The 21,843-nt window shown below is 53.4% G+C and overlaps 2 protein-coding genes and 1 long non-coding RNA gene across 6 annotated transcripts in view; 2 read left to right on the forward strand and 1 right to left on the reverse strand.

Annotated features, from left to right (window-relative positions):
- The window catches only part of GARNL3 (GTPase activating Rap/RanGAP domain like 3), a 166,175-nt gene extending 159,495 nt beyond the window's left edge, over positions 1–6,680 (forward strand). The window contains exons 27-30 of the mRNA XM_061433539.1: positions 19–157; positions 1,173–1,388; positions 2,841–2,967; positions 4,885–6,680. Coding sequence (XP_061289523.1) covers positions 19–157; positions 1,173–1,388; positions 2,841–2,967; positions 4,885–5,062 — 660 coding nt within the window. The 3' untranslated portion in view covers positions 5,063–6,680. The remainder of the gene's footprint in view (positions 1–18; positions 158–1,172; positions 1,389–2,840; positions 2,968–4,884) is intronic.
- Positions 5,667–8,355, reverse strand: LOC133257559 (uncharacterized). The gene is made up of 3 exons (XR_009739600.1): positions 7,970–8,355; positions 7,752–7,861; positions 5,667–5,855 (listed from the first exon to the last, which is right to left on the reverse strand). It is a non-coding gene; the product is annotated as an uncharacterized LOC133257559 (long non-coding RNA).
- A 66-nt stretch (positions 8,356–8,421) lies between these two features.
- Positions 8,422–21,793, forward strand: SLC2A8 (solute carrier family 2 member 8). 4 transcript variants are annotated; one of them, XM_061433565.1, is made up of 10 exons: positions 8,437–8,814; positions 8,910–9,072; positions 9,327–9,533; positions 11,353–11,452; positions 12,882–13,081; positions 13,801–13,944; positions 14,043–14,151; positions 14,882–15,055; positions 15,404–15,549; positions 18,698–21,793. In XM_061433565.1, exons 1-10 carry the CDS (start codon positions 8,759–8,761, stop codon positions 18,728–18,730), a joined length of 1,332 nt encoding a protein of 443 aa, XP_061289549.1. In that variant the 5' UTR covers positions 8,437–8,758; the 3' UTR covers positions 18,731–21,793. The 4 variants fall into 4 exon arrangements, with proteins under 4 accessions (XP_061289551.1, XP_061289549.1, XP_061289548.1 ...); XM_061433564.1 differs by lacking the exon at positions 18,698–21,793 and adding an exon at positions 17,086–17,693 and having other exon boundaries at positions 8,456–8,814; XM_061433567.1 differs by lacking the exons at positions 15,404–15,549; positions 18,698–21,793 and adding an exon at positions 17,086–17,171 and having other exon boundaries at positions 8,422–8,814.
- Positions 21,794–21,843: the final 50 nt, after the last annotated feature.

Below are 21,843 nucleotides of genomic sequence, written 5' to 3' on the forward strand. Positions count from 1 at the left end.
CCTTCTCTTTCTCTCCAGTCGGATATCTACTTCACAGCAACTGCATCAGCGAACGAGGTCTCATCCGGAGGCAGCTCCAAGGGGGCCAGTGCCCACAATTCTCCTCAGACACCCCCAAGCCGAGATACTCCAGTGTTTCCTTCTTCCCTGGGGGAAGGTGAAGTCTAGTTTTTACTGTCTTATGATAGACATTTTTGATCCGTTCTGATTTCTCTGAAAGGTGAAAGTGTTAGTAGCTTAGTCATGTCCGACTCTTTGCAACCCCATAGGCCATAGCCTGCCAGGCTTCTCTGTCCATGGAATTCTCCAAACAAGAATATTGGAGTGGGTTGCCATTCCTGTCTTCAGGGAATCTTCCTGACCCAGGGATTGAACCCAAGTCTCCTACATTGCAGGCAGATTCTTTGCTGTCTGAGCCACCAGGGAAGCCCCTGTAGTTCATTGTCAAATACTGACATGTGATTACTGTTGAAGGAAACAAACAGTGATTACTGTTTGAAGCCACAAAAAAACTTGCAGTGTGGTTGCATTCTTAAGAAACCTTGTGATAATCCCCACCCCCAAACAATTCCCATTAGGAAAACACTTGTTTCAAAGGGGAGAAGGAAGTTGAGGGTTAAAGAGACTGCAGTTGGCCCCAGCAAGTTATCCTCCCTTCAGGAATGTTAAGGATATAATAGAATTTCATAGCTAAAAGGATATCATCATAAAACCCACACATTACTCAGCACCCAGCTTTCACTCCGTCTGGCTTCGCCCTTGAACCCCACAAACCTTTGCTGTGGTTACTGCCTCACGCTTTTCCTAACTTCTCACCACATGAGTCGTCTTTATGGCTCGCTGCCAGGAGAGCTCAGAGCTCCCGAGCAGGACAGCTGTGCCTTTCTTGCCACCTCCTTTCTCCTGCCCACGCATAACCAGGAGTGGGTGTGTTTTGTCCCGTTCACCCATGAACAGGATGCCGTTAGAGGACAGAGCCAGCGAGTGCCACCACTTTATTGCCCCTAATGAAACTTGGCGGGGCGGGGGCGGGGGGGGGGGGGCGTCAGCCTGTGACATAAATTCTTCTTTTATGCTAATGCTAATTATGTTGAGGAACCAGGAAATATTCTCTCATGAATAACATGAGCTCTTCTTAAAGTCCTAATGTTCTTTTTGAACACTTATTTCAGGTGAAATTCAGTCCAAAAATCTGTACAAGATTCCACTCAGAAACCTGGTGGGCAGAAGCATCGAGCGGCCTCTGAAATCGCCCTTAGTCTCCAAGGTCATCACCCCACCCACCTCCATCGGCATTGGCATCGCGGCCATTCCTGTCACTCACTCCTTGTCCCTGTCCCGCATGGAGATCAAAGAAATAGCAAGCAGGACCCGCAGGGAGCTGCTGGGTAATGGCTGTCCATTCTCGTGTTTGTGATGTTTGTAAAGATACCCGCTGATTTTATCTGCGCATATTGGTTGTGCTTAGTCATGTCTGACTTTTTGTGACTCCATGGACTGTAGCCCACCAGGCTCTTGTGTCCATGGAATTTTCCAGGTAAAAATACTGGAGCAGGCTGCCGTTTCCTCCCCCAGGGGACCATCCCAACCCAGGGGTTAAACCTGCGTCTCCTGCATTGGCAGGGGGATTCTTTACCACTGTGCCTCTTGGGAAGCCCATTTATGGATATTAATTATCCTCAAATGCAAAGAGCCCTATCATAAGGGATTTATAAAGAAATTATAAACTTGCACCCACACCAAGGAATACTGTACAGTCTGCCCAACAATGATGTGTCAATCTAGACTTATTGGTATAGAAAGTGTGCAAACCATATGAAGGGCAGGTGGGGAGGCAGTTTGTAAAACAGTCTGTCTAGTCTGATAACAGTTCTTTAAATATAAGTAATCTAAATAGGTATAATCCTAGAAAAGTGTCTAGAAGGGCTTACAGCCTGCAGCTCTCAGATAACATTTCATACTTATATATCCAAAATGTAAATCTGTCTGGGATTTTCTGCATATTTTTGTTCCCTTTTTTGCATATTTGTGGTGCAGTTCAGTCATCCCCTCTCGAAGCCCCTGGGCCAGGAGGCAGGTCTGTGGGGATGGGAGCAATGTCAGGTCCCTGCTATGCCCTCCTGTCAGTTCACAGGTGAGAGACCAGACCAGAGACATAAAGAGCACCATGATAATCGTCAAGAGGCTAGACTGTTGTAAAGGTTTTTGTTCAGAGTTGTGAAAACAAAATGAGGAAAAATGGAGGCATTATGGCAAAACAGTAAAAACTGGTTTAAAACTTGAATTGGCATCTGCATGGTGTAAAACTACAAGGACACACACCTGTCCTCTGGCCAAGTCTCCTGACCAGCTGGAGAAGGGGATTCAGATCCCCTGACAGGGCAACCTTGACACTGGCAAAATCGGTTGGCTCTTGAAGTTGGTCCCTTTCACTGAGCTTTTCAAATGTATGTATTGCTATTTTTAACCCATTATTCCCTAAGAAAGCTTGATCTTGCCAACTATTGTTGTATAAACCACTGTGCTTTTCAGAAATTGGACCTCTGAGTTGGCGAATTACAATTTCCAGTGGTAGGACTGTAGATTTTCTTTCCTTCGTTAAACTCTTCTGAGTCATTTTTTCCCAATACATATATTCGTTCTAATCAGAAACAAAAGACCTTTTACCAACAAGACAATGAGAAAATCAATTACTTAAAAATACAGACTTTTATCATCATTCTTCCTGCCTCCATCCCCGTAATGTACCAATACCCAACCAGGAGAAAAAGGGCATTTCCTGTCTCTTGGCAGTCTGATGGTAATGACCCTCTGACCTGTGATTCTCCCCTCCCATCCAGGCCTCTCTGATGACGGTGGATCCAGGTCAGAAGGAGCACCAAAGCCCAAGTCAAAGGCCCGGAAGCGGCTGGAAGAAAACCAAGGAGGCCCCAAGCCAGGGACGGTGCGGTCCACTAGCAGTGACAGGTAAAGAGGGACGTGGCCCCTGCTCAGGGTGGTGGCCCCTCAAGTCGTGGGACAGCCACAAGGCCCCTTCTGCTGGGTGACGGTGCGTGGGCCAGCCCCTTGGGCCAGCTGCAGCAGAGGGTCAGCGGCCATATCCTCTCTGAGGACCCCCAGAGAGCACAGCCTGCCAGGAAGGGGCCCAGGCAAAGGGGCAACCTCACTAGCAACCCAACAAATGCACACTGAAATACAGAGACGTCTTTTACTCACCAAATTGACAGAGACTTTTTTAAAACAAAAGTGCTCTCCAGTACTTCTGGTGGGTCCTTTCTGGATGGCCATTCAATATCACACTTCTATGAATATTTGTTGAATCCCACTGATTTGTCCCCTGAGGTTCTCTGTGTCCCTCATAAAACACCTTGCCTGCTTCTCTGTGGAGGCCAAGGGGGCCTGTGTTCAGGTTCCATTCATTCAGGCAACACAAATTCTTAGAGCACCTGGCACTGAGCTGGGGACATGGAGCTGAACTTCAGGGGCTCATGGGCTGGTGGGGAAGGCCAACCTTCCCCAGAATTATAGAGAACTATACCATTCCAGGGCAGCAGGTGATACAGAAGAATGAGGTGTGCCATTCATTCCACGCCTGGGGTAGAGGGGTCCCAAACATCAGGAAAGGCTGAGCCAAATCTCATAAATCAAGCAACCATTAGCCTGGCCCAGAGAGGAAGGCACTCACTCAGGCTTTAATCCAACACTTTCACTGAGCTCCTACCGTGTGACCAGGCCCCTACCCTCATGGACTTCACATTTTAGTCTGGAGAAACAGACAATAAACCTGTGAACAAGTAAGCAATTGCTATCACTTCCTTTCGTGACCAGCACTGCAAGGAAGTTTAAAACAAAGTGATGGGGGTGGGGTGGATAGAAGGTCTACTTGAGGTGGGGGCTGGGAGTCAAGGAAGGCTTCTTGGAGGAAGTGGCATGGAGCTGAGCTCTGAATGAGAAGGAGCTGGGGGAACAGCCCTTCTGGCAGCTGAACCAGCAGGGGCAAAAGCCCTGAAGAGAGAGAGAAGGAAGTAAGTGGGTCAGCTTGGCACAGATAAGGAGGTGAGGTCAAGAACAACCAGAGGCTGGACCTCGGGCTTTTACAAGGCTACATGAGTCCTTGGTGAACGGAGGAACTCCCTGAATCAAAACCTGGTCAAACTGGTTTTGCAGGTGTCAAGAGTGTGAGCATCCTGAGTGCAGGAGAAAATAGAGGGCAATGATGGGCTGGGAGGAGGCCAGAGGGGTCAGCAGGGTGGGGCCTGTGGGCCTGTGGACAGGTGTTTCAGCCTTGTCCTCAGGCCATGGGGAGCCAGGGGAGGGTTTATCCCAATTTGCCTCACAAACACATATGTGTCACCACTGACCTTTCTTTTTTCCCATTTTTTTTCTTTTTTCTAATGGTGATAATATAAAACATACTATTTTAACCACATTTAACTGTACAGTTCAGCAGCACCAAGTACATTCACATTGTTGTGCAACTTCCACCACCATCCGTCTCCTGAATGTTTCACGTTCCTAAACTGCAACTCTGTCCCCATTAACCACTGATTCCCCATCTGCCCACCCCATAGCCCTACCCCAGCCCCTGGCATCTACCAATGTACAATACCAATGGCATCTACTTTCTGACTCCATGAATTTGACTATTCTAGGTATCTCATATAAGTGGCCTTTAAAACCCGTAACAACCCAGGAGATCGGACAGTCTGCCTGCAGAACACAAGCTCTGTTGGGGCGGGCATCACCCACCTGCACGTGCCCACCTCTCCCTCACAATGGTGGGGGGTGGGAAAGACAGGCTTTCGCATTTAGGGGAGGAGGAAACAGAGTAGCCAGCTCAGTGGTGCACCCCAGGATCTGTTCACTGTGACTTTTCTCCTCTAGGATCACATCGAGCTCCCTAGAAAGTCCTTCCACTTCCGAAGCCAATCCCAATGGGCGTTACCAGTCGACCAGCTCCGACCCAGACCCTGTGGCCGAGCAAGAAGGCAGCCCTGTCTGGGGCAGCTGCCCCTTTCAGCTCACCGCTTTCTCGGATGAAGACATGATTGACTTGAAGTAAACAGAGTCCCAATCGAGTTTGCCATGTTTAATTTTCTTACAGAGGTTTATACTCTTTAGCCAGTTCTGACATCATTTCTCAACAAAATGTGGCTTTTAGCCTGTCCATGATCTATTGGACCAAACCTTCTGCACCCTTGGCCTGTTTGGGTCACTCTCCAATGTCCGGTGCCATCTTTCTTGACCTTTATTTCTTTCTGTTCAGGAACCATCAGTTCCCTTGTAATAAAGGTGGTAGATTTCATTGAGGTTTTAGATTGAAACTTTGAATAAATCAAAAATATTCATTCTTATTTACTGCAACCTTCTCTTATATTTTATATACTTAGATGGAAAAGTTATTTTTTCATTACAGTTTTGTTTTGTCACATAATTTGTTTCTTTTATTGAGATAAAGAAAAGCCATTGCTTTAAAAATGTATTATAAATAAGTTTTCTTTCTGCACCTCTGGCCCCTGTTGCTGTTTCAGTTCACTGTGATTGGAACCAGCTGCATTCCTGCCTATAGACTTTTGAGAAAAGCTGAATTTTTAGATCTTAGAAACTCCTGCTTCTTTCTCCTTGTGTCTCACAAAAAAAAAAAAAAAATAAGGTATAGGAGCCTGTTAAGAGTCTCAAGATTTTGTTTTGTTTTATTGTTACTGTGAAATCATACAACCTAGAAACAGTTACACTTCATCCTCAAAATTATCATTCTCAAATTCCCTCCTCTTGTTCTGGTCTGCTTTGCTCTCTCACATGAATCAAATGAGTAGCCTTCCTCTTATCATGTATCCACCTTCTGTTGCTCCATCCTCAAAGAGAGAAGAAAATGTGAGTTTGGCCAAGTTTGAAGGAAACAGTGAGATATCAGTCTCTAGCCAGGGGAGATCAAAGGAGGAAAACTGAGTTTCACTGACAATTGTAAACTTTTTAATCTGTGTAAAGAAGATAACTTACTTTTGGCTTTAGTCTAACCGATTCCATTTTATTATATCTTGTCTTGCCTATATTACCCATCAAAAGAAACGAGGTCGTTTCCCCGGTTGAAGTGGCTCTGAGGAGTTCTTCTGCAGGTCTTCTCGCTTACTGCAGAGGTCTGTGCTGGACATGACTCCATCTGATAGATCTCAGACCCTACCTCCTTGTGGGCCTTGCATACTGTGGGGAGAGCTCTCCTCTCCACCTGTGGCTCAGAGAGTCCCACATGATACATCTGAGCTGAAGGCTGCCTGGTCCCCTTCAGCAGAAGGCAGGAGGTCAGAGTGCTAAAAACAGTGCTTTTTCAGTGTACCCAGGTGGGGTCCATAACCAAAGGAGTCTCCTCACAGTCTTTGCAGCATTCAGTGCTCCTGCTCTTTTGTGTTTTGTTATGCCCTTTTCATATAAGAGGGGAAAACACAAGATCAACTACATGCTGTATCTTGACCTCACCCAAAGCTTTATGGATTGGGTTTTACTATGTTTGCTTTTCAAATAAGGAAACTGAGGTTCAAAAGGGGGTAGTGATTTGAACCTGTGAGTTCTCTGACCCCAGAACTGTGCCCTGTCCCCTGTCCACCCTACAGAGCCAGGCTGAGTGCCTTGTGTCAGCTGGATCTGGCTGGTGTTTTTTGTGTTAAAATAATTTGTAAGCCTCATGAGCTTGTATGTGTGTTTTTCCTGTCATCTTTTTCTTTCCCCTGAAGTTTCTTGCTTCTCAGCCTGGAATTGAAAAACCAAGGGCTATTTAGACCATTCTTCCAAAGAGACTGGCAGCATCAGAGCCACCCCATGATTTGCAAGAGTCACAGATCTGAGGAGTGGATGTAGAATGGGCAAGGGGTGGGCACTACTAAACAGTTTGATGGACTTAGCTTATAAAAGGAAGGCGGGAGTCTGCTCTGGCAGCAATGTCTGCTTACAAAGGCCAAGTGAATGCTGCACACTCATGGGGAGGGAGATGACCAGCCAGAGGGCAGGAGCAGGTTTGCAACAGTTCATGGCTTGGCGGCCACTCCAGTAGTCTTGCCTGAAGAATCCCATGGACAGAGGAGCCTGGCAGGCTACAGTCCGTGGGGTTGGAAAGAGTTGGACACAACTGAAGCGACTTAGTGCACACGCATGGCTTGGAGGGCTGACTGGCCTTAGCTAGGCTCACTGATCACCATGTCTACAGAAGCCTCTCTGCATACCCTCAGGCTGAACTGCCAAGTAAACTGTCTAGCAGCAGCAGTTTGCCCTTGGAATCTGAAGCATCCATCCCCTCTGCAAACATCCAGTACCCACTGTCTGGAGCAGAAGATCATGTCCATTGGGGAAGGGAGAGAAGTAGACAGGTGAATCACAAGCAATGATTAGCGCTGTAATAAGAATTTACGATTGGAGCACAAGACACCGAGGAAGAACCGAGGGATGGTTGCCTATGTCTTGAAAGATAATACAATCTGGTGACTGCACTAATTATACTGCCTAATATTTGAGTTATCTGGAATGTACTTGGTCTTTTCACTTTGCCCCTACAACAAACCCTCCTGCAATGATAGATACTATCATTTCCACTTAGAGAAGAAGAGAAAGAGGCCCAGAGAGGGATTAGAAGCTAAGCCTGTTACTCTCTTAGTCCTGGTTCTTGACAGAATTACACAGCACTCCACCGCAGCTGCCTGCACCCAGGGAATGTGGCATACAAATCGCGACGTTCTACAGCGCCCTGACTTCTTCATACTCACCTCCACCAATGACCACGGTGCACACACGTAGAGAGACGCTATTAACATCCGCAGGGGACTCAAAATTGGGAGGTGTAGTATTAAGATGAAGATTCCAAAGTCAGGATTACCTGTGAAGTGAGCGGAATTTAACAGAGACCATGGGGCTCACCATTTAGGGCCAGATCAGTCACAGCTATGCGGCATGGGGGACCCCGCCCAACACGGGTTCTCAGTACCCGAAGGTCGTGGTCGTCATCGGTCTGTGGCTCCGTAGCAGTCAGCAACCTTGGCTCTCCCGCCCTCACTCCAAGTCTTAACAAGCACAGGAGTTGGGCTGCGGCGTCCAGGACCACGCCTCCCAAAACACAGCTGATCCGAGAACAGACCAGCCCATAACCGGTGTTTGGAGACCTTCCACCCTGCGGCTCTCTGTGGGCAGAGCTGCCCACGCCTCAGAGCAGAGGTTAACGCTGAGCAGTTACTGCAGACGCTAACCAGGGAGGTCAGCGGCGCTGCGCAAAGAGAGGGAGGGCAGTCCCGGACGCCACCCACGTGCCCCGCCTCCGTTCGGCTTCCTAGCTGCATTGGTGGAAGCTAGATTAAGAGGCGGTTCCCGGCGCAAATGTAATCCTCACCCTCCACTCTCATTGGCCAGCGTGGGTCGCGGTTTCTTAGATGACCCCGCCTTCGAGCTCGCATCACCCTCCTATTGGGTGGCTGTGTGAGCCCCCGCCATATACAAGCTCCTCCCCTGCCTATACATTGGATGGCGGTCCTGGGGACGGTTCCAGTGAGAGACCCCTCAGGTTCTTTCCTTCCATTGGTCCGCTTTCACTTGAAGGGCGGCACCTAGAGCAGAAGCTAACCCCGCCTTGCGTTCCCATTGGCTGCTCCCTTACCCCGGCCTGGAGCCGCTCCTCACCGTCTGTTGGTTGCCCTGGCTGAAACGCCGGTGCTGGCCGCACTCGCGGGACCCGTGGCAGTTCAAGGCGTCAGAGCCCTAAAAGCAAGCGTTGATCGCGGACATGACGCCTGAGGACCAAGAGGAGACCCAGCCGCTCCTACGGCCGCCCGGCGGCAGGTGAGCGGTAGGGGGATCCCGGGTCCGCTGGCGCGGCCTCACCCCATCCGCTGCGCCCAGGCCTTGCGGCTCACCGACCGCCCCTGTCTCCGCAGCGCTCCCCGCGGCCGCCGCGTCTTCCTCGCTGCCTTCGCCGCTGCCCTGGGACCGCTCAGCTTCGGCTTCGCCCTCGGCTACAGCTCCCCGGCCATCCCGAGCCTGAGGCGCGCCGCGCCCCCGGCCCCGCACCTCGACGAAGACGCAGCCTCCTGGTTCGGGGTGAGGCCTCGGGCTCACCCTCCTGCCCTCCTGGGACCCTACTTCGCCCACCCCTAAGACGTGTGCCAGGACCCTCCCCGCGCTGCCTGGCTTCGGGCGGGCACGGAGACCCTCCGCCGAGTATGTCCCGGTTCCCCTGAGAGGGGTCGCCCGTCTCCCCTGCCCCCGCAGCGGCTGAGGGTGGGGTGGAGGGCGAGGTTGGGCCGCGGGCCCCCGGCGCCCCCTCCCTCAGCCGGCGGTCTCCCCGCCCCCAGGCCATCGTGACCCTGGGCGCCGCGGCCGGGGGCGTGCTGGGCGGCTGGCTCCTGGACCGCGCGGGGCGCAAGCTGAGCCTAGTCCTCTGCGCCTTGCCCTTCGTGGCCGGCTTCGCCGTCATCACCGCGGCTCAGAACCTGTGGATGCTGCTCGGAGGCCGCCTGCTCACCGGCCTGGCCTGCGGCATTGCCTCGCTCGTGGCCCCGGTGAGTGTGTTTCCCCCCAGTCTGGCGCCCTGGGACCCAGGGGAGGGGGCCGAACTCGGGGCCTGATTCTCTCCCTGGCTGCGGCCTCTTGAGTGCCTGACACCATGCCCCTCCCCTGCTCCATCTTCCTTACACTCCCATGGGGCCTTGGAAAGAACTGTTGTTATCCATCCCTGGTTACAGATGAAGCTTAAAGGAACGTGAAGTGAAAGTCGCTCAGTCGTGTCGGACTCTTTGCGACCCCATGGACTGTAGTCCATGGAATTCTCCAGGCCAGAATGCTGGAGTGGGTAGCCTTTCCCTTCTCCAAGGGGATCTTCCCAACCCAGGGATCGAACTCAGGTCTCCCTCATTGCAGGCGGATTGTTTACCAGCTGAGCCACAAGTCCTTGGTTTAAGCACAAAGTCAGTGGTGATGCTACTTCTTGAACCCTGGGTGGTGGCACTTAACAGGGCCTCTCTTTGGGTCTACAAATGAAGTGCCCTCTGTGGATGGTCAACAGAAGCCTCACACGATGGCTTAGATCCCCCTTGGCCTTCAGACCAGTGGCTACAGTTCAGCAGGAAAATCCCACTGTGGTTTGTCCCAAGGGGCAGAGGCTGTTGGGACCTGGTGCGCCCCTTCACTGCTCAGAAAGCGGCCCTCCAGGCGTTCCCCCTGCTCTTCTCTCACCACCTCCTGACCCAGCACTGCCCAGGCTGCCTTTGGAGCTGGACACGTCTGGGTGAAACTGCAGCCCTGGGCAGAGCACCTCTGTGAGCCCTTAAGGTGGGAATGACGGTGTTAGCTCAGGCCATGCCTACACAAGAGCCTACACACACGGCCCTGGCCCTGGCATGGCGGGTGGAAGGACTTGGACCCTGGCAGCTGGGATTGCTGGGTGTCCTGTGACCTGCTCCTGGTCGTGGGCTTGAGTGATCCACCACCACCCACACCCTAACCAATCAAGACTAAAAGCAGTAGCTCAGAATCCCTCCCTTTGCACCTACCATTCATTTCAACTGCATCTGCTGGATAATAGGCAGCAGCTAGGTTGGATTTTATATCTGGATTTTTTTGGTGTTTTTTTTTTACTGCGCAAAAACACACCTGACTTAGTCGTGGACATAAGATATGGAATAACACAGAAGCGTGGGCAAGCGCTTTCTGGCTCCTGAGCCCAGAGGAAGCTGTGGCAGTCACTGGTGGTGACTGAGGCAGAGAGTTCCTGCTTTCACTCCAAGGGCTCCACCCAAAGTGTGGTCCTTGGGTCAGCAGCTGTGTGTCTCCTGGAGGTGGTTAGACAGGCGGAATTGTGGGCCCACCACACATCTGTTGTTGTTTAGTTGCCAAGTCTCGTATCTGACTCTTTGTGACCCCACAGACTATATCACACCAGGCTCCTCTGTCCGTGGGATTTCCCAGGGAGGAATACTGGAGTGGGTTGCCATTTTCTTCTCCAGGGGTGCTTCCCCACCCAGGGATGGAGCCTGTATCTCCTGCGTGGCAGGTAGATTCTCTACCACTGGGCCACCAGGGAAGCTCTACACACCTACTATGTTAGAATTTGCTTTTTGTCAAGGGTATACAATTAAATGAAAGTGTGAAAAGCTCTGTGCCACACCCCCCCCACACACACACAGTGTCCACATATGTACCCTTCAAACATGTGCTGTGGATTACATGGTAGGGAGCTCTGATGTCCAGGCACCTGCAGTTAGGGGTCCCCTGGGCCTGCAAGTACCCCAGTCGAGACTCTCCTCAGCTCTGAATGGCTGAGACTTTTCAGTTTTAAGAACTCCTGGACCCCATGTACACTCTCGTCTTAATTACCAACAGGTCTATATCTCTGAAATTGCCTACCCTGAGGTGCGAGGGCTGCTCGGCTCCTGTGTGCAGCTGATGGTAGTCACAGGCATCCTCCTAGCCTACCTGGCAGGTATGGTTTTCTTATTATCTCTTGTGACTGTTCATGGATGTTTGACTATCTTACAGATGTAGAAACTGAAGTTCAGAGAGGTCAGGGGACTTGCCCAAGGTCACACAGCCACTGCCCAAGATGCCACATTCCCAGACCACTTCCCTGAGAACCCTGGGTCATGTGGGTCTTGAGACAGTATTCTGAGGAGAGCTGGAGAAGGTGATGTCTCATCTCCCCAGAGCAGAAGCCCATTCTAGGAGTGTAGGGAGGGCTGACGAGTTAGAGCAGTAGCTCCCTGTGCGGTGACCAGCTAGGATTCTGGGGCTGGAAGGAAAGTCTTTAGCCTGAGAGCTTGGAGGGCGCAAATGTGTGTCTCCCTCAGAATCAGTACTGGATTTGCAGCCTGAAGGCGGCAGGTTCCAGAGAACCCGAGGGTCAGCTGGAGCCAGCATGAGGAAGCTTCCAGAAACAAGAGGAAGCTTCCAGAGGCACCCTGGAATGAACTGGGGTAGAGGAAAGGCAGGCTTCATATCTGACAGCCCTGGATTAGGGGAATATGCCACTTATTAGCTGTGTGATCTTGGCCTAGTCAACTGCCCCTGGGAGCCTCAGGTTCCCTGTCTTCACGTGGAGATTAACTTTACCTAGTCCAAGGCTGCTGAGGGATTAAATTAACTGATGCTGTAAAAAGTGCCCAGCAGCAGGCCCGATAAGAATTGTCAAAGGATGGCCTGAGAACCATGTGGGAATGGGGGTTTGGGGCCAGATGGGCAGTGGCGGGGCCCGGGGCATGTGTCCTCTGGTTCCTCAGAGTGGACAACATGCAGGTCCGTGGTCTTTCCTTTCTGCCCACTTAGCATCCTGACTGTCATTCAGAGTCCTGGCCGCAGTCTAGCTGCCTTGTGGGGCCAGCAGTGTCCGAAAGCCACTGTGTAGACACTGATACTCAGGGTCACGTGGGTGTAGTTACATCTATAGGATTTCCTCCAGGTCATCATAAGCCACACTTTAACTGCTCAGCTTCTATGAGTTCTGATTGACGTTTTTCAGTGAAAAATGCCCCCTTCCTCTCTGTCCCCCTTCTTCCCGGAGGAGCCAGCCTTGCCTGCTTCTCAGTCCATCCACCGGGTGGAGGCCTGTGCACACATGGTCTCTTGCCGCCCCTCCTTGTCAGACCCCTGGTGCCGTATATCACGTATATCTCGGCAGTACAGAGCGAGCACCTTTGTTTAGTGGCTGCATAAACCTTCACTGATATACGCCCCCCCGCCTCGTTTCCACACTTAGCAATAAAACGACAACATCAATGACAAACCCTGGGGAGTCCTGCAAAGACACTAGGGTCCCCACCTTTGAGCAGAGTCCCTGGGTTGGCAGGAGGCAGGCGCTCCCCGAGAAGATCCGGGCTGGCTCACACCACTCTGACATCTCTCCGCCCCACCCTCAGGCTGGGTGCTCGAGTGGCGCTGGCTGGCCGTGCTGGGCTGTGTGCCCCCCTCCTTCATGCTGCTGCTCATGTGTTTCATGCCTGAGACCCCTCGCTTCCTGCTGTCTCAGCACAAGCGCCAGGAGGCCATGGCCGCCATGCAGTTCCTGTGGGGCTATGCCCAGGGTTGGGAGGAGCCTCCCCTTGGGGCTCAGCACCAGGTGAGGGGCTGGGAGCCAGCGCGCGGGGAGGGGGACCCGGGAGAATCGCCCCTGAGGTCAACACAGAGCGGCACCGCAGCTCCACACATGTGTGGTCACACACGTGTACACATGAGGGCCCGTGGACTTGGGAGTGATGTCCTGTGGACCACTACTTGGCCAGACCCAAGTCTGAGCCCCAATCTCCCTGTCCCTGGAAGAGAAGGGCTGGGCCATGTCAGAGAAGAATGCAGGTGGGGACTGGAGGACTCGGAATTTTGAAACAGGGAGCTGTAGGGCCAGGGAGAATGTTGAGTCTCTGCCCCTTACCTGCTGTGTGACCGTCCCATCTTTAACCTGAGTTTCTTCCCTGGTAAAGTGGGGTCATAGCACGTGCCTGGCAGTGGTGGTAAGGATCAATGGGGCCAGGGAAGGTACTTGGCCCAGACCCAGACCCAAGGCTGGTAGGACTCGGGTACCCTGGGTTCTCTGCTCATAGAGCATCTCTGTGGATCCCCTAGCAAATCAGGAAGGGACATGAGGAGGGGAGGATCCTGTCACCTTACTAATGGGGAGGCTACAGTGATGCTGGGACCTGAAGCAGAGGCTACAGGTGGGGCTGGGACAAAATGCAGAGGCTCCCTCGCTCCAGCAGGCCCCAGGATGGGAGGGAGCTCAGAGCCGGGGTGCCCTCAGGAGAAGTAAAGAGAAGCCCTGATGCCCGGTGTCCATCTGAGCAGGACTTCCACGTGGCCCAGCTGCGGCGTCCTGGTGTCTACAAGCCCTTCATCATCGGCATCTCCCTGATGGCCTTCCAGCAGCTGTCAGGCGTCAATGCCGTCATGTTCTATGCGGAGACCATCTTTGAGGAGGCTAAGTTCAAGGTAAAGAGGCCTCTACGCCTGCCTGCCTCACCCGGAGACAGTGTGGGTGGGGTCCGGTCCCAGGGTGTCTGCCTGACCCTCCTGGCCTGTCTCCCCAGGACAGCAGCCTGGCCTCAGTCGTCGTGGGCGTCATCCAGGTGCTGTTCACTGCCACAGCGGCCCTGATCATGGACAGAGCTGGGCGAAGGCTGCTGTTGACCTTGTCCGGTAAGGCCCCACGGGGATGGCTCTGCCCTCTGCAGGACTGGAGGCCCAGGCCAGCCTCCCACCACAGGCTGGAGGGCTGTTGCTGAGGTCACCACGTTGTGGAGGAGAACAAGGGCTGAGTGTCCCCAAGGGCACGGGCAGGACTTCAGGGGAGCGCTGGCTCCAGGCCAGGCCTGCGCTCACTGCTCTGCTGCGGCATGCCTTGACCTCGGCAGAACCTAGGAGTAGGCCCCTCCAGGGCCCGGTTAACAGTGAGGAAACTGACGGCCTGGGGGTGAAGAGGCCCTGAAGCCTGGGCCCTCTCTGGGCAAGTAACTACCTGAGCCGGCTTCCCCTCTGAAACGGAGGTGGAGGTGGTGGCAGGCCAAGGCGAGGATCAGCACACAATGCGAGGGAGGCTCCTCGTGGGTATCTGGGCCCTCGGTGCTGCTGGGGAAGTGGGCCTGGCTGCTGGTGGTTGCTCCTTCTTCCTCAAAGCCAGGGAGGGTCTGCTTCCAGAAGCTTCTTGGGGTTGACTGAGTTGTGAGGGCCAAGCCAGGACTGGGAGGACCAGGCTGGGACGAGGGTGCCCCGGTGGGGCTCCGCTCACTGCCCCTCATGGAGGAGCCCAGGCCGCCTGCTGGGGACACCATGCACTGACCGCCAGTCCCCTGACAGCTCCGTGCCCAGGCTGTGGTCTGCCGCCTCATGCCCTCCCACTGCCCTGCCGACCGCTGCCCTCCACCCGCAGGTGTGGTCATGGTGTTCAGCACCAGCGCCTTTGGTGCCTACTTCAAGCTGACCGAGGGCGGCCCCAGCAACTCCTCCCACGTGGACCTCCCGGCGCTCGTCTCCATGGAGCCCGCCGATACCAACGTGGGGCTGGCCTGGCTGGCAGTGGGCAGCATGTGCCTCTTCATCGCCGGTGAGTGGGGTGCTGAGGGGAGGTTGAGGGGGCCACCCTGTCGCTGCCAGGTTCCCGTGGCTCCCAGGAGTCCCGGCCTGCTCAGCCTTACCCCTGGGTTTACAGCTCTGACCGTGTGCCGGGCACCGGCTCAGCCCCACTCTGCTCCTTTCACGTCATCCCCACAAGTGCCCTCCGAGCAGGCCCCGTTCCTGTGCTGTTCTGTAGAGCCAAGGCCTGACGCGTCAGGAGTGAGGGGAGTGACCTGAGTCCCCAGGCTGAATCCGGGCCCCACTTTAGCCTGGGCGGTCTTCGGCGAGCCGAGCGCCGCCCGGCCCCGTGGACCTGAGGCCTTTCCTGCCCTTGCAGGCTTCGCTGTGGGCTGGGGGCCCATCCCGTGGCTCCTCATGTCTGAGATCTTCCCTCTGCATGTCAAGGGCGTGGCCACCGGCGTCTGCGTCCTCACCAACTGGTTCATGGCCTTTCTGGTGACCAAAGAGTTCAGCAGTCTCATGGTGAGTGCAGGCCCTGACGGGCTCCCCCTGCCACAGCCGGCAGAAAAGTGCTTTTCAGGATTACTCTTGTGACAGACTCGGGGTTGGCGGCCTTGCCTGCAGGCTGAAGCCCCACCAGCCTGCGACCCCATCCTAGTTGGGGGTGCAGGGAAGCAGACGGGTTGGGGCAGGCAAGGAACCCAGGCTGTCTGGGGACGACTGGGGAGCCTCCCAGCTGTCGAGGTGGAAGGACAGCAGGACTGACCTCCCCCCTGGACTTTGGGGACTTTGGGAAGCAAGGCTGCGTGAGAACCTCCACCTTTGGAGTCAGCAGGCCTGGCCCGTCCCCACCTTGGCCACTTCCCGCTGTGTGACCTTGGGTGTGCTGCTTCCCTTTCTCTGATCCAGCTTCCTTGGCTCAAAGCGGAGAAGGGGGACAGTGCCTCCCTCTTAGAGCTGATGGGAGCATCAGTTCGGTTCTGCATTTTGCCACCAGCTGGCAGATGGGCTGATGCACACATGGTCCCGGCCTCAAGGCCTCCGGTCCAATGCGGGCAGCGCTCTGGTGCAGACAGTCAAGCCGTCTGTTCAGTCGTTCTCCCCCCGCTCCCCCCAGGGCTCCTGATACCTGCCACGTCCAGGCCTGTTTAGGGCGCCAGAGCAGCAGTGAATGAGATGGACAGGGACCCGTTTCTGACAAGGGCTGGCACGACAGCGGCCAGTGGTGGGATGATGAACCACCAGCAGGCTGGGCTGGGGCAAGAGGAGGCCGGTCATGATTGGCGTGAATGCTTGGGGCTGGCCGGGACCCCGCAGGGCCTGCACTGCTCCAGGGAGCTCATCAGGAAGACCAGAGCAAAGCCCTGGAGGGGAGGTGACTTCCAGGAGCTTGGAGGGGACCGACAGTCAAGGAGGGGATGGCGGCAAGGGACCTAAGAGTGATCTGGCCATCACTGAGAGGCCAAGAAAAAGGCTTCAAGGAGGGAGGGGCGGGGTGGCCAGGTGCCCGAGGCAGAGGAGCTGGAAGCGGGCGGCCTTTGCTTCTGGCAGTTGGGATGACACAGGGGCTGGGTGGGGAGGGTGCACCGCCTGTGACCCTGGGCCACTGCTGCCTCTCCCCTCGGCTCATGGGCCCTGAGTATCCCCATGTGTGCACACGGCCCCATCACCACCCACTGAGAGCTCACCCGTTTCCTCCGGTACCAAGGAGAGAGACTCCTAAGGCTGCAGGGACCACAGAGGGCAGGGCCAGACCAAGTGGAGAGGGAAGTCTCTAGGCCCTGGAGTCAGACCCTGGGGATGGGAGGCCAGCTGTCACTTGATGGTGGGCCTCTGACCTGGGGGCAGTCACTTTGTCACAGTGAGCTCAGTGTCCCCACCGCACACCATCCACATGCTTGGACAGTGCTCAGCTGGGCTTCTGGACAGCCCACCAGGCCCTCCTCCACATCCCTGAGCCTGGGTGTGGCGGGGTGGGGCCTCGGCTCCTGGGCCCAGGAGGGCTCCTGACCCAGGAGGGCTCCCGCGGCATTTCACGCCTCGCCCCTGTCTTCGCAGGAGGTGCTCAGGCCCTACGGTGCTTTCTGGCTGGCCTCTGCCTTCTGCATCTTCGGTGTCCTTTTCACTCTGGCCTGTGTCCCTGAGACCAAAGGGAAGACTTTGGAGCAAATCACAGCCCATTTTGAGGGGCGATGACAGCTTCTTCCTGTGAGTGACTGCCCCTCCTTGCTGGACCAGCTTTCAGCCTTGGAGGGGATGGAGCCTACCTGTGACTCCAAACCGAGCCTCAGCTGGGATCCTGGAACCCCTGGCTGTCCCCAGGGAGTCAGGAGCCAGGACAGCAGCCTCTCGGAGCCTTGTCCTCTGGGGTCCCTCCCTCCTGCCCAGTGAAGCGTGGGGACAAGGTTCCCAGCTGCTGGGTCCAGTTTCTACTGCTACCCTGTGATTCGGGAGGAGGAACATCTTGGAGACACTTCGCTGTCCTGTGGTCAGTCCTCCATACGCCGGCTCCATCATGACACGAACGTGACAGCGGAGGAGGAGGGGCTCTTGGTTCCTGGTTTTCGGAGACGCTTTGGTGACTGGGTGATAGCCTGTGGTTTCTCCTCTCATGTGGCTGCAGTATCAGAGAGGAACTTTGCCAAATAAATATTTGACTCAGAAAATCAGGTCATGAGCTCTTTGTGTGGGCTGCAGTCAAGAAGGGCATTTTCTTGCCCCTGCCATAAAAGCAGGCCTCCCACGAACTGAGTCTTGCCAAGAACATCTGTGGATCAGCTTCCTCGTGGTCAGCCAGGCTTGCCTTTGGCACTTGGAGGTCATTTCTGACTCCTTCCTCGGGTTCAGCCCCCTGAACCATTAGTCAGCAAATTTGATTGAGTTCCTCCTGCAGAAAAATATTCCTCTCTTCATATTAACTTTAATGGAGCCAGAAGTCTTTTTCAAATTACTTATATTGTCTGTTGTATAATACACGTTTATTATAGGAAAATTAGAAAACACTGATTTCTTTAATATAATTATTTTTATAGCAGTTAACCATCTGCTAGGCACTATTCTATATTAACTACTTTATTCAGATAAATAAAAAAAATTCACACCTGCACCTTTCCAAACAGAACCGCTGTTTAGAATTTGGTTCTGTCTTTAAAGATCTCTCCCCCGACATACGCTCTTTCCAGAATCACTACACACAAGGGGTCTTTTTGTTCCAGAACCTGTTTTATTCCCTTTATTCAGGTTGTGCAGCCCCCATCATGTGCCCATCTTGACACATTAAGTTTAAATGAGACCAAATGAGACTGGAGAGAAGGGCAATGGAAGCGTGGAGTGGTCCAGGGCAGAGCAGTGGAGAGAGCTGAACAAGTCACTTAACCTCCCTTAACCTCAGTTTATCCATCTGTAAAATGGGCACAATGATGCTACCTCCCTTGTGGGATTGTTACGAGGATGAAAGGAGATGATCATGTAAAGCACTTAGATGCGAGGATGGCACTGAATAAGTGCTCAAATCAGTTTCGTGTGGTGGTTTGAGACCGTGCGGGTGAGGGTAGGAGGCTGTGGTGGAGATGAGAAGAAAAGCGGCATATGAGGCTCAAAGGATGCTTCATAGGAGAATATTTGAAGTCTTTGTAAGTTTTTCTCTTTATTTTTTACCCTATTCCCTCAGCAACCTCTGATTGCTACAAGCACCTACTTATAGTACCAAGGACTATGGACACACGCACTCTTCAGAGGTCCCCTTACATTCCTTGAGGCCTTCCCATGACAGCACAAGATGCTTCAGGGACTAAGGCAACCCCAGCTGACAGTCCTGTATCTGCCACAGGAACCTAGTCCAGGACCATCCGGCACACGTCCATGGAGAAGTGGGGCAGGATGAAATGTCCCCAGAGGACAGGTGCAGAAGAAGCTGTGCTTTACCTAGCCTGGGATAGAAAAGTGTGCTGCCAACCAACATCCATCCCATCACCCACTAGCACCCCCAGAACAATTTTCAGGAGGATCCTGGCTTTTAAGAACCTAAGGCAAGAAATTCCCTAACACCATGCAGTGGACACAGCAGAATCGACATCACTGCCAATAAAGGTCCATGTAGTCAAACCTATGATGTGAGAGTTGGACTATAAGGAAACCTGAATGCCGAAGAACTGATGCTTTCGAACTGTGGTGTTGGAAAAGACTCTTGAGAGTCCTTTGGACTGCAAGGAGATCCAACCAGTCCATCCTAAAGGAAATCAATCCTGAATGTTCATTGGAAGGACTGATGTTGAAGCTGAAACTCCAATCCTGTGGCCACCTGATGTGAAGAGCTGACTCATTTGAAAAGACTCTGATGCTGGGGAAAAGTGAAGGCGAGAGGAGAAGGGGACAACAGAGGATGAGATGGTTGGATGGCATCACCGACTCTGTGGACATGAGTGAGTAAACTCCGGGAGTTGGTGATGGTCAGGGAGCCTTGGCATGCTGCAGTCCATGGGGTTGCAAAGAGTCAGACACGACTGAGCAATGACTGATGATTTTTCCAGTAGTCATGAATGGATGTGAGAGTTTGACCATTAAGAAAGCTGAGCGCCAAAGAACTGATGCTTTCAAAGTGTGATGTTGGAGAAGACTCTTGAGAGTCCCTTGGGCAGCAAGGAGACCAAACCAGTTAGTCCTAAAGGAAATCAACCCTGAGTATTCATTAGGACTGATGCTGAAGCTGAAGACCTAATACTGTGGCTGGCTACCTGATGTGAAGAGCGGACTCACTGGAAAAGACCCTGATGCTGGGACAGATTTGAGGGCAGGAGAAGGGGGGCAACAGGATGAGATGGCTCGATGGCATCACCGACTCAATGGACTTGACCTTGAGCCAACTCCGGGAGATAGTGAAGAACAGGGAAGCCTGGCGTCCTGCAGTCCATGGGATCCCAAAGAGTCAGGCAGGACTGAGCGACTAAACAGAGACCTGAAGCACTCTGCTACCTCCCAGTGGCTACAGGTGGGTTTGCAAGACTAAGGCAGGAAACCCTCTGCTACCCCCCAGTGGCTATTAGGGGTTTAGCACCTACTTAGCCTCTGGCATGGGCAGAACACATCAGCTAGAAGAGTCCACTAGCCCAGAAATGCAGGCAGCCTCTGGAAGCTGGAAAAAGCAATGAAAGAGACTCTCTGCCTAGAGTTTCCAGAAGGAACATAGCCCGGAAAATAACTTGATTTTATCCCAGGGAGATCCATCTCAGCCTTCTGATCTCCAAAGTTGTAAGCCTAAAAATCACACAAGCCTAAGGTTCAGTTCAGTTTACTTGCTCAGTAGTGTCTGGCTCTTTGCGACCCCATGGACTGGTCACATGGATCACAGCCTTGTCTAACTCAAAGAAACTATGAGCCATTGCGTGTAGGGCTATCCAAGATGGACGGGTCATGGAGGAGAGTTCTAACAAAACGGTCCACTGGAGAAGGGAACGGCAAACCACTTCAGTATTCTTAAGAATGACATCAACACTAGGAAAAGCCAAAAAGATATGACACTGAAAGCCTGAGGTAGAGAAGGGCTTATCTCAAAGAGATATGTGGGTGTCAGTTGTCTCATGGAGTGAATCCCAGTAAGTTCATAGAAGACCCCACAAAGTTAGTATTGGGAAAGACACTACCACCGGTGATTAAGAGGGACAGAGACAAAACGGAAAGAGGTTCAGGACCCCCAAACTCTGCTGCCCAAGTAATACATTCTTATCTCCTTAACGTCAAAAAATGTCTCTAAAACTAAATTGACCATTACAAAATTGCTTGATTAGTGAAGATCAACAGGCTTGTGGGAAATTTTCATCAATACTCTGAGGAAGCCCACTTTGAAATATCCCCTTTGGCAGCACAGAAGCCTCCAAGGGCCTATTCAGGAAACTCCTCCCTCCATAATTCTGGTCGAACTCTATTAAGTGTGCTCCTGCCCCTGAAATTACTGAAAGACGTTCCCTCCTGCTGATGGATACTTTGAGTGTTCCAAGCCAACCTGTGACTGCCCTGTTCACACTGAGGGGGCCCTCACTTCCTTTAATCCCCCGCCCCCAAACTCTACGTAGGGCTCACGAAGACCAGTGAAGGTGGCTGGGGTTGGGCCCTGAGCTGAAGGACTAGCGAGAGGACCTCGCTGAGCCGCAGTCCTGGGCCTTCAAATCATTGAGGAGAAACCAGGCGCTCACCGACGATGCGAATCAGCGCCTGCGCTAAAAACACCGCTCCCGGAGCCTTAGCGGCCAAGTTGCTTCCTTATCCAAGACGACCGAATCATTCGATTCGGTGGCTGGACCTCTGCATGGCATGTACAACACAGCGTGACGGGAAACACATTCTGGGAGCAGGAACAGCCGGAAGCCTACCTAGGAAATACGGTCACGAAGGAAATACGGTCCACGAAGGTGTGTGGGTCACAGCCTTGTACCTAGAGCGAGAAAAAGCCATCGGTTTGCAACAGGGCGCAGCGATTTCTGGGAGTTGGAGTCCCGTGCGCAAGGAGGTATGTGCGCATGTCCGGAAGTGACGCTTTTAAGGCGCGTCCCTCTTTGGCCCAGAGGCGGGTCTGCGACCGCATTTTCTGAGCTCCAAGCAGTAGCGGTGGCCTGGAGCCTTTTCACGTAGAGGGCAGCGGGCTTTTTCAAGCGGAGTTCCGCTAGAGCCCGAGTCGGCGATTGCGTCACGGGCTCCCCAGCCGAGGCCCGGCTGTGGCTGTGGAGACAATGAAAGACCCGCCGGACAGGACGGACCCGGCTCAGCCCCGCGGTCTCAGATCCGGCCGTTGAGGGGAGAGGCCTGAGAGAAGAGCCCAAAGCG

This window comes from Bos javanicus, chromosome 11, assembly GCF_032452875.1.
Source record: "Bos javanicus breed banteng chromosome 11, ARS-OSU_banteng_1.0, whole genome shotgun sequence".
NCBI classification, from domain to species: domain Eukaryota; kingdom Metazoa; phylum Chordata; class Mammalia; order Artiodactyla; family Bovidae; genus Bos; species Bos javanicus.

What these genes read in the sequence shown, in the direction of transcription:
- SLC2A8 (XM_061433564.1), top strand. Translation starts at nt 8,759, where the DNA reads ATGACGCCTGAGGACCAAGAGGAGACCCAGCCGCTCCTACGGCCGCCC. An exon ending in CCTCCTAGCCTACCTGGCAG is followed by an intron (nt 11,453 to 12,881) that starts GTATGGTTTTCT and finishes CCCCACCCTCAG; the next exon opens with GCTGGGTGCTCGAGTGGCGC. An exon ending in CCCTTGGGGCTCAGCACCAG is followed by an intron (nt 13,082 to 13,800) that starts GTGAGGGGCTGG and finishes CCATCTGAGCAG; the next exon opens with GACTTCCACGTGGCCCAGCT.